This window comes from Sceloporus undulatus, chromosome 4, assembly GCF_019175285.1.
Source record: "Sceloporus undulatus isolate JIND9_A2432 ecotype Alabama chromosome 4, SceUnd_v1.1, whole genome shotgun sequence".
NCBI classification, from domain to species: Eukaryota; Metazoa; Chordata; class Lepidosauria; order Squamata; family Phrynosomatidae; genus Sceloporus; species Sceloporus undulatus.
In genome coordinates this window covers 88703140-88714553 of record NC_056525.1, presented here as the reverse complement: position 1 = coordinate 88714553, position 11414 = coordinate 88703140, and the positions used below count along the sequence as shown (strand labels likewise).

The window sequence follows — 11414 nt, the reverse complement described above, 5'->3', positions numbered from 1 at the left end:
TCCACCCATATTTAAGCTACTTTATAGATCTTATTTGTGTTGGTTTACTGTACTTTTTTTAAAAACACTACTATTTTTCATTTTTAAAATTAGCTGTTTTTATAGTGAAAATGCCAGCACTGATAAATAGCCTGATGTCAAACTTTTCCTTCTATTTCTTTTTAGTCAATCTGGGACAAGCATCTTTTGAAGCCATGGCCTCTATTGTTAACAGGCTGCACAAAAACCTAGAAGGAAACCAAGACCAACATGGCAGAAACTGTCTTCTCACTTCATATATTTATTATGTTTTTTGTTTACCAAACACTTCTTCTAATTCACCATCACCAGGTACATTTCCTTTTAAACTGCTTTTACATTGAAAGATTATAACTGAAGGGCATGATTTCAGGGATTAATTGAGTTATAGTTCATCAGGGCTTAACACAACTTTAGCAATGGGAAATGTTAAGAGAGTACACATGTTGTGGGCAGGCTTCACATTTTGCCAGTACATCTTTCCCACCACAACTCCTCATGTTATATATCACCTTACTCTAGAAGTAGACTTCTAGAAGTAGACTTTTCATGGGATATGGAGCAGGGGTTTGTTACAGAGGGAGCTCTACTAAGGGCAGAACCCTTTCCCTTAGGGGGTTAACTTTTGTTCTATCTAAGCATATATATATATATACACACACACACACACACACAGAGTATTTTCCCCTCACTATTAAGTAAGTGCAGAGATTTTTATTGGGGAGAGAATTCCAAGATAAAAGCACTGTATGACTTCCAAGGAAGCTTGAGTTCCAGTACCTCTTCTTTTAGAAAATCACCTACGTATTGCATAAAAGAACTGATCCAGATGTGGTAATGTACCAAAACTGGAGATGAGACACAAAGGATCATTCAAGTATTGTTGTGTAAGATGTTGGCATGACAAGAAGTCAAAGATGAACTATTATTATTACAAAAGTGGAGTACAAATATATTATGTATTGATTTATATTCCACACTGTTGTTTTAGGTCCTTTAGGAGGATCAGTACATTATGCTACCATGGCTCGTACAGCCATTAGACCAGCAAGCCTAAATTTAAATCGCTCTAGGAGCCTGAGCAATAGCAACCCAGATATATCTGGGACTCCAACATCACCTGATGATGAAGTACGGTCAATCATTGGGAGTAAGGTAAAAACTGTGCTTTATTTGAGAGTAACAGACAATGTTTTTAATGAATACAAACTAAACAAGGAAACCCATTAGGATCTAGACTATACTGTCTTTGGATATACCAATATACAACTGCCAGGATATTCTTATTGGTGTCAGGCAGAGCATTCAAGGGGAATCCTTGATTACAAGCAGATTGCATTTCCAGATGCCTGCCTGTGCAAGGGCAATATCAACAAAAGAGCAAGACTCTTTATTGTAGGATTCTGACCTTTAATTCTTCCTTCCAACCTAAATTATTTTATGAGCCATTTGAAAAAACATTTTACACTCAGTTATATGAAAAATCAGACAAGATTTTAAGTCATTGACCCATTTGTATGAAAGGGCAGGACAAAAATGGAAAGACCATGGAATTTAATAATTTTTGAATGGTTAAAAAAAAGCCCCCCCCCCTAAAAAAAAGAGACACATGTTGTTCTTATTAAACATTTAAGGCTTTGACTGGGAGAGCTAGGAATATTTAAGTATCCATTTGATGGCCTTGCTTAATTAAACCACCTTGACCTTTTTGTGAAATGCCTAAGGGAGTGATGTGCACATGGAATTTACCTAGGATATGATAAGTTTTACGTGAGCTGCCTTACTGGAGTAATTTGGCAATAAAAATGGATAGAAGCTTTCTAACAGAAACTTATTCTGGTTTTTAATAAGCTGAAAGAGGTAACGCTGCATCATGGGTCTAATACTGTAAAATTCTGAGCATGCTGATGTCAGTGGGAACTCTCAATTTTACTTTCAAGTGTAATTATTTCAACTATCAAAATTCAGTTTGGGGCTCTGTTGTGTACTCCCAAACTCAAATTTGTAAAATTGTGAATTGGGCCCAAAGATATGTGAGTAGAAGGCTGTTTTCATGACACAGCTTTCCTTTCCCTTTCCCTCCCTACCCAATCCCTTAACTCTGCAAAACTCCAGGCCAGGAGAATCCCATGAATAGGGTCATGTGGCCTACAGTGTGAAGAATAAATTGACCACCCTTAGGTAGAGGCACCTCTTTAGCTTTAACAGTATCAATGGCCTCATTGTTTCTAAGGCATGTCTATAAAAAGTGTGATGTGTAAAAAACTAACTTTTTAGCAACTGCAAAGTGGCTCTTGTTGAAATTTAGCTTGCAGGGCTGATTATTGTTTCCTATTGTTGAAATTTATTTACTGTGAATTTGTAAGATCCTATATGCTCATTCATATTACTTCATGGTTTATAAACCTCTCTCCTCTGGATTCTTCATTTGACAGCCAATGTTTGATTCAGAGACTTTTGGTCTAATTGAAACAATGCCAGCAGTTGGCTCTCTGTGATTCACCAGAGTGGACAACTAGCAATTGAGTTTATCAGTTTGCAGATACAGAATTGTGTGTGCACCTATGGGGCAGATCATCAAAAATGTATGCAAATGGTCTTTATTACTGTGAGATAGTTATTAGGAGCTTGAGAAAGCTACACATCCAGTTATGTAACATTTTTTTCTTCAAAGTGGTAAGATATAATCATTTATTCAATTCCAGAATAAATGTGTTAATGTGTCACTCCCATTGAATTCAGTAGGACAATGTGACTAACGTATGTCCCATTAATTTCAATGGGACTGGTTTTTGTAGGCTTAGGCCCATATTTATAGGAGCATGGATATATGTGATCATACTAAAAGGCAGTGTACAGATGTACTAGATAAAATTAAATAAAAATATATTAGAAAATGTTTATTGCAAATACATATACAAGTATTGTGGGGTTGCTTGAACATGCTGTTTATTTATTTTTGCCCTGGATGTGATAGGAAGATTATAGAAATAATGATGTGGACTAAAACCTAGGTGTTTTTTTAACAGTACTAATTGAAGATGTGTTTGTGCTAAGTAATCTTTAGATATCTTTGAAAAATTAGTATCCCTGCATTTCCTATACTATGTGGCATGCAACATGTAACATTTCTTTCCTTTCCCTACTGCTTTCTGTTATATGCCCAGGGCTTAGATCGCTCCAATTCCTGGGTAAACACTGGTGCTCCAAAATCCACCCCATGGGGATCCAACCCTAGTCCAAGTACAGAGACTACACAGGTGGTGTCTACATTAGAACTTTCTTTTTCTCTCTCCCCACCCCTACCTTGGCTGATATCACCTTAGAGACCATCTTATACTCTTACATTTACACTGTGGTTTCCTTAGCTTGATTTTATTTGTTTCTGAATAGCTGATGGTCCATTATTTTGTTACCACTTCACCACACTGCATGAAAAACCACCACTTGGCAAAGCTGTCTCTGCTTCCCACTTTGTACTTCACATGTTATTGTCACCCACCCCCTTCATTTTTCCCCTTATTGTTTTTATACGTTATATGGAGTATATTCCTAATGACATCACATGCTACAGACCATTGCAAACTCTATAGGTTGGATACAACCTTGGTAGTACGTGAAGTAAACCTATGGAAATAAATCTTTCTAATTATGATTATTGTCCTATTGCTTCCAGTAGGTTACTCTGATCCAATCTTATTTGGTTTTTTAATTGTTATTTTGAAACATCATTACCATTTTCATAATGATTTTTTCCTTCACTCTTCTGTCCTCCCTTTGTCATGCAAATGATTCACTCATTATCTACATTAGATCCCTTAGTCTTAACTTAATGAACATTTGATACTGAAAAATGTGTCATAAGATGATACACTTGGTTGCAAAATAGAAAAGGTGGAGTACCTTGACATTTTAACCTTAGTTGCTTGCTTCATAACACTGCATGATTATTTATTTATTTATTTATTTATTGGACTTTTAAAACTGAACCAGGGTTGAAATCAGTTGAAAATGTCTGTCATCTTTCTCTTTTTTAAAGAAAACAACAACAAAACTGATTTCTTATCTACATAAGCATAAATCTATTAATTGCTAAATATTCAGAATTACTGATGCTTTAAACCAAATTTAAGAATAAAAATCACATATCATTTTATAGTTCTGTGCAATATCCAAGGTTATTTGAGGATAATTTCGGGATACTATTCCCACATTTAGTTAGGCTGCGAGGAATAGTACTGATGCCATGAAATATATAAATTTCTTCGCATGTTGTATGTCAGTATAATACAATGTTGTTACAGAATAGCTTCATGTCTTTCCAATATTTAGTGTCATTATGAAACGCTAAGCATTGTGTTTGATACTTTAAACAAACAGTTCAAACGCTTTTTGTCACTTGGTTTAAATTAAACCTGAACATGACCAAGCATTTGAGACCCAAACACCTCTCTCTCCTTGTTGATGTGCCTTGTCCCTGAGTTGCAAATATCATCCCCAGCAAATTTTAATGTGATGTCATCATTCATTCATTTCCACCCCTGTAGGCTACAGATCGAAGTTGTAATCGTATGTCTTCGCACACAGAGACGTCAAGTTTCTTACAAACATTAACAGGACGATTACCAACTAAAAAGGTAGACTTTAGTGAAGACAATTTGATATTGTGTGGCAAGGCAAGGAAGTTCAGTAATGAATCATTGGATCATAATTCAGCATATCCTGATTTTGAGAGTACAGTGGGCTCTTCTTATCTGCAAGCTTGTTTCATGAGGCTGATGGTCGAGAACTGAACCGTTACTTGCTGGTTTGCTTCAAAACTTTGAGTATGTAGTTGGAACTTATAATGATCATTTTATAAATCTTAGATACACTCTTCTTATTTCTGCTAAGAAAACGCCAGATGAAAAGTTTTAAAACAGACGCAAACATCAAATGTAACGAAGGAGAAAAAATGAAAGTTAATACTGAGTATTTTTTTCATCCAGATGGTGAAAAAAGTTAAACATTTTCTCACAAACACTACATCTTGGTTATTTAACATGGTTGAATGTTTCATCAAAAGACATTTACCATTACTGTTAGCCTCACATACCTTGTTTTGCTTCCTGTCATTCTTCCCCTATTTGTTTGTTAGTTGGGCAGTTGTAAATTTTTATGGTGGGGGGAATGTGTTTTTGGGAATGGTTATGCAGCTGACACTCAAACCTGAATTTGAATCTGTCTAGCTTTTTCACGAAGAACTGGCCTTACAGTGGGTTGTGTGCAGTGGAAGCGTACGGGAGGCAGCTCTGCAGCAAGCATGGTTCTTTTTTGAACTTATGGTAAGAGAATTGGAAAACTGTTTAAAGGATTTTTTTTCTTTTATTACTATTAATTTCACTGAATCCCCAAGTGTTAGTTTTACATCTGTTCTAGTGCAGCATTTAAAATACCTACAAAAATTAATTTCTCGTAATGGAGATTGGGGATGAACTGAGGGGATGTTACCTATAAGCCAATGTAAGACTTGAACGTAGGCTACTTGAAAGACAGCAATCCCCCATGTGAGCCTGTTTGGTTTTTGCTCACGGGAAACCCTTCGCTCAGTCTTGCCACCATTAGCAGTTCAAGACACAAGAGAGAGTACCTTTCCTGTTCCTGCTTCCAGACTCTGGAACTATCCCCCCCCCCCAAGGTTTGCTCTTTCCCAATGCTCATTGGCAGGGAAAAACCTTTCACATTTAAGCTATACTGCTGCTGAGGAGAATAACCTTGATATGGGGGAATCACTGTGGATCATATGCAGTCCTCAGGATTTTGTGTGGCCTTCAGACTTCTTAGATTCCCTATTCCAACCCCAGCCCCCCAAATTTGGAGGCCCTCTTTTGGCCCTAAGGCTAACATACCAACACAGCCAAAATCATCATCACTCTCAGAAGCAGCTGTAAAGTGACTGAAGTGACTTCTAGGTGGCCACTGGAAGTTTTGGTGCAGCTTATTGGAATTCTAGCAGAGCTTAAATGGTAGCAGAGTCCTAATAGCTGATGTGTGTCCAACCATGACTGGATGTTGATTATGGCTATGATTCTGTATCATCTACTTAGCTAACTAAGACCCCATACAGACAGGCCAAAATAAAGCTGCTTCAAGTCACATTGGAGGTATGCTGTTTCAATGATGCATGCGTCCTAAGAATCCGGAAGCCACGCCAAAGCTGCACTCCAGTCCTTAGGACTGGACTGTGGCTTTGGCGTGGCTTCCAGACTCTTAGGACGTATGCATCATTGAAACAGCATACCTCCAAAGTGATTCGAAGCAGCTTTATTTTGGCCTGTCTATATGGGGCCTAACTACCTTAATTACACAGCTACATAGTGCCTCCCAGGCCGACCCCCCCCCCCCCCCCACTATCCTCACTCATGGGCAGGAGCCACAGCAAACAACAGGGGTCTGTTCTCTTGTCAGTTGCCGTTTCCCTCCTGTGAATGATCTCTGGTGCAATGGTCAGAAGCAGGCCCCTGTCACAATTTCCCCTCACATTTGTGAGTGGAGGCTTGAAACATCATTCAGCTACTTCCCAACTGACTGATAAACAGACCTCTGTTGCTCATTATGGTTGCTGTCTGGGAAGTGAGGATTGGGGTAATTTCATGGTCCATACATATTCCCTAAACTAGTGAATACGCAGGGATTGTGAATATGAACCAGTCATGAATAGGGACTCTAGATAATTCACCCTCTGTCTTTTATTGATTTGCTTTAAAATTATTTGTTTTTTAATGGTAAATAATCTAATGGTTTGCTGTTATAATGTGATAATACAGGGAACATGCCTTGTGATTGACTATGTGGGACTCTTTTCTGTATCATAATTAATATGCTGGGATTATTTAGTGAAGAGAAAAAGAGAGAAGAACATTGATTTAAAAAAAGCAACAGCTCAAGCTTCAAGAATGGACAGATAGACAGAGACACAGACATAAAGAAGGGTTTTGCAAGGTGTTTCCCACCACTTGAAACCTTTGGAGATGAAAATTTAGCACATCACCAGAGAGGATGATTTCTATAGCTATTGTTGTAACTGTTAAATCTGATTTATGGAAAAGTAGACAATCACAATACTATGTAGGGCTGACCTTTTTCCTGCAAGTGACTGCAGTTGGTAATATATGTTCCCTCCAGGTGAAAAGTATGGTACATCATTTGTATTTTGCTGACAAACTCGATGCACCAAGGAAGAATCGTTTTCCAGAGCGCTTTATGGATGACATAGCTGCTCTGGTCAGCACAATTGCCAGTGATATAGTCTCCCGGTTTCAGAAGGTAATGGAAGCAATTCAGCTGTACTCTTGTCAAAGTTTAAGCCCTGATCCCAAAACATAACTTCCAAATATATGACAAGTTGTCGGATCACGACTGTAGCATGAAACATTAATGTTAGCAGACACCACAACACTTTCTTTCCCCCCATTTTCTCTTCCAATATAGGATTCGGAAATGATTGAAAGGCTCAACACTAGTTTAGCATTCTTTCTCAATGATCTGTTGTCTGTCATGGACAGAGGATTTGTGTTTATGCTTATTAAAGCTTACTACAAACAGGTAAGGTGACACAGTTCCAGGTAAAAAGACGTTTATATTGGGTGGGAACAGATTGGATGAAGTAGAAGCACAGAATTATTGTCAGCTGTTGCAAGAAAGGATGTTGGAAATAAAGGGGCTGAATAAGGATGAACGAGGATGAATGTTTGCTGGCTGTGGAGCGACAAGACAGTGGTTTTCAGCATTGAAGACTATCAGTTTGGAGCTAGGTGTGCATCTTGCTTTTAGGCAGGAAATAGTCTACACCATTAGAAAATAATGTCCCCACGTTGACATCTCACCTTGTGCTCAGCCTTGGAACCTCAGAAGGCTTAATGGGAAACCTCCCCACACTTGCCCACTGTACCTGGGAGAGCTATGCCTCTCCTCACTCCTTCTGTTTTTACTAAAAGCTGAACCATAGAAGTTAATTTCACCAGGTTTTCAGGTTTCATGACATGATTTACACCCAAGTTTTCATCTGGTTCATTTGGTTTTTAAAATCAAGAGTGACCAGAATATAAAAGAGATTCTACTTAAATATTAGGCGGAATTTCTTGGCAGTGAGAGTTGTTCAACAATAGATCGTACTCCCTCTGAGTGTGGTGGAGTCTCCTTCTTTGGAGGTTTTTAAACAGAAGCTGGATGAACATCTGTCAGGGATGCTTTGATTGTGAGTTCCTGCATGGCAGGGGCTTGGATTGGATGGCCCTTGAGGTCTCTTCCAATTCTATGATTCTATATACTTCCAGTTGTTTTATAGGCTGCTGGGCTAAAAACTGTCATGCAAAGGGCCAGCTTTGATTAAATTAGCCCCTATGGCCTCTTGAGGACACGAGGAGGCTTTTTCTAGTTTACATTCAGACTGAAGAGTGGGAAATCTCTTTGAACCCTAGGGCCAAATTTAATTGGAACTCAGGAACTCATTCAAATCATGAATATGGTGAAAAGCAACAGGGTGGGAACAAAACCTATTTCTGTCATCTAGCAAAACCAGGATACATTTATGCTGCAACTTAAGTTATAGTGAGTCATTGTGGCTTTTAACAATTCACTATACTTTTCCCCATGTTTACAAGGTGTCATCCAAGCTTTATTCCTTACCAAATCCAAGCACTCTTGTGTCTTTGAGGTTGGATTTCCTTCGGATTGTCTGTAGCCATGAACACTACGTCACTTTGAATTTACCATGCAGTTTGCTGACGCCTCCTGCATCCCCATCCCCTTCTGTGTCCTCAGCAACCTCTCAGGTGAGCAACATATCAAGGGATGTCCTAGAATACACTTTGTCTTGGAGAGATAGCAGATTAGTGGATAGTAACACCCTGTCCAGGTCAGAGCCCTGAGATGTTTTGATTAGTAAGGAATATAACATTGTCTGTCACCCCCCACTTAGAGAAAGGGTGGGGGGTATAATGTAGCCAAATGCAGCTCCGGGTCCCTATTTCTGCGGTTCCTGAAGCTTTCCGCTAAAGCCCTTCAAACTACCAACTTTTTAAAAAACAAAATTGGTGTGATTCGCAGGTATTTGCCTCTGTACTGTGTGCAAAATACTGCAGATATTCTGTTATTCCAACTTTAAAAGAGCTATAGGCAGCCTTTCAAAATTTAGCTGTTAAATACAAATTTGGTTGACTAAAACCAAATTTATTTACAGAATTACTTTACGTGAGAACATTTAAAGTTTATTTTGTTATAGAAGCATCTTGTATATTTTGTGCTTGTGTGTTACTTAAATAAACAACTACAGCAATAAATATTGTAAGATAACATTACTGTAAAGATTCAGTTGAGCCTGTCATGTAAAATTTACCAGTTGAGAAAATGGGAAGTTAGAGATGAGGGGTCTGCCACAGAAGACAGGACATTTTGTGAAACTTCTTGGGAATCTCCAAATAAAATATTAATAAAAATATTAAGCCACCTTGATCCCATTTTGCAAAAAAGATGGGATATAAGTGCAATAAATAAATAAATATAAAGTTATTAAAGTTTTGAGGTGTAGCTTCTGCCAGCATATCTGCTACTCAGGCAAAAAAGTGATGCACCTACTTCATATCTGTTTTAAAATATTGTTCATTGTCTGAGCTGTAATGCATACCATAAAACATAGGAAAGACAAGGTTTGTTTCTTTTTACAGAGTTCTGGATTCTCAACAAATGTCCAGGATCAAAAGATAGCAAATATGTTTGAACTGTCTGTGCCTTTCCGCCAGCAGCACTATTTGGCAGGCCTTGTTCTTACTGAGTTGGCTGTCATTTTAGATCCTGATGCAGATGGGTGAGTTTTAAAAATTATTTCTAGCAGGGTAGAATAATTCAGAGCAGATCTGATGGCTCACAAGCAGAATTTTGCCTAAGGCAGGGCTGCAGTCAAACGTGATATTAAAGGGGAAAGAAAGGAAATATGTTATTTCTCAAGCCTCAGTCTCTCTTTAGGTCAATGACATTTTATATCTCTTTAGATGGTTGTCCTCATCTCTTGCCTGTCATAGCAGACTTAAATACATTATTATAGAGACTATGGCACTGAGAGACAGCCATGTGTATGGGACCCTAGTGGGAAGCTGCTTTGATATCAGCAACAGAAAGTTCTTCATAATATTGATCCACCTACCCAAAGTTTCATGAGATTCCGTTCATGCAGGAGGTTCTGAATAATACTCCAACTATGATTTTACTAAGCTTTGATTTCTGCAGGCCTAGTTTTTGATTTCAGCCCTGAAGAGCATGGTATTTCATGCCTGTTACAAATCCTCATTAATTTTTTTTTAAAAAATGACAATATGGATTGGAATTAAATGTATCTCAGAAAAGTCATACAAATAAAATACTTTAATAAATATGAACACTTTAGCAAGTTTTTTAAAAATAACTTTTTAGTATCTTCTCTTTTGTAGTAAAATAGTGCAATTGTACATAAGGCATTGAGATCAGTGATATCCCATAATGTGAAATATAACCTACATAAATGGTATGTGGGAGTCTAACTGAACCCACCATTTTTAAACAGTAAAAAAACCCAACATATTCTGTCATTAACATACACTAAATATCATCATAACTGTTGTTCAAGCACATCATTGTGGTAATCACAAGTTCTGAATTATTGGTAATAACATCCACAGACGTTGTCTGAATGTCTTTTGTCATTCTACTGGGAAGAATCTGCTTCAATCAAAGAGGACTGGACATTTGGCAGTGACCCAGCGTTCCTTTTCAGCCGTTGCTCCTAGACTCTGAAACGACCTGCTGGAGGAGATCTGTCAGATTACCACCTTGAAAACCTTTAAGAGGGCTATTAAGATGGATCTTTTCCGGCAGGCCTTTTCAGACTAGGTCCACCTCTATTTACCTCCCCCCCCCCCCCCCGCCTTTTTTCCCTCCCCTTTTCCATCCTATCTGGACCCTGATATAAATTTCTTTCTAATCTTCTATTGATTTTAACTGTTATTTTATACTATTGTTTTAATGTCTTTCTGGTTTAATTTCTTCTTAGTATTACTACTGTATGTTTTTATACTGGGGGGGGGGATAGTGGTTTTTAGAATTTTTAACTGTATCTCATTTTATTGTTGTAATCCGCTTGGATTCCAAGTGATTAAGTGGAATATAAATAAATATTATTATTATTATTTAACATGGTTTCTGCTTCACTGGGAAACCGGGTTTGCTGCACAGTAAATAAAGGCACGGGGCCATGTGTAGGCAAACTACATAGTCTGGCTGCAACTCCAATTAGCCCTAGCTAGCATAAGCAATGGTGAGAAGTTGTAGTTTAGTTTCTGTCCCTTTCTTTGGTATTTCTTTTATACCTGTGCATCATGAGGCAT

General features: G+C 37.9%; 1 protein-coding gene across 9 annotated transcripts in view; it reads left to right on the top strand.

Annotated features, from left to right (window-relative positions):
- DOCK7 (dedicator of cytokinesis 7) overlaps positions 1-11414 on the top strand; it is a 614518-nt gene that overhangs the window by 551614 nt on the left and 51490 nt on the right. For 5 of the 9 annotated variants that reach the window (XM_042462520.1, XM_042462517.1, XM_042462516.1 and 2 more), the window contains exons 21-29: positions 166-330; positions 1010-1173; positions 3186-3278; positions 4566-4655; positions 5247-5342; positions 7183-7323; positions 7489-7602; positions 8661-8831; positions 9723-9862. In XM_042462520.1, the coding sequence (XP_042318454.1) occupies positions 166-330; positions 1010-1173; positions 3186-3278; positions 4566-4655; positions 5247-5342; positions 7183-7323; positions 7489-7602; positions 8661-8831; positions 9723-9862 (1174 nt within the window). The remainder of the gene's footprint in view (positions 1-165; positions 331-1009; positions 1174-3185; positions 3279-4565; positions 4656-5246; positions 5343-7182; positions 7324-7488; positions 7603-8660; positions 8832-9722; positions 9863-11414) is intronic. The other 4 variants (XM_042462522.1, XM_042462524.1, XM_042462523.1 and 1 more) reach the window with 2 other exon arrangements.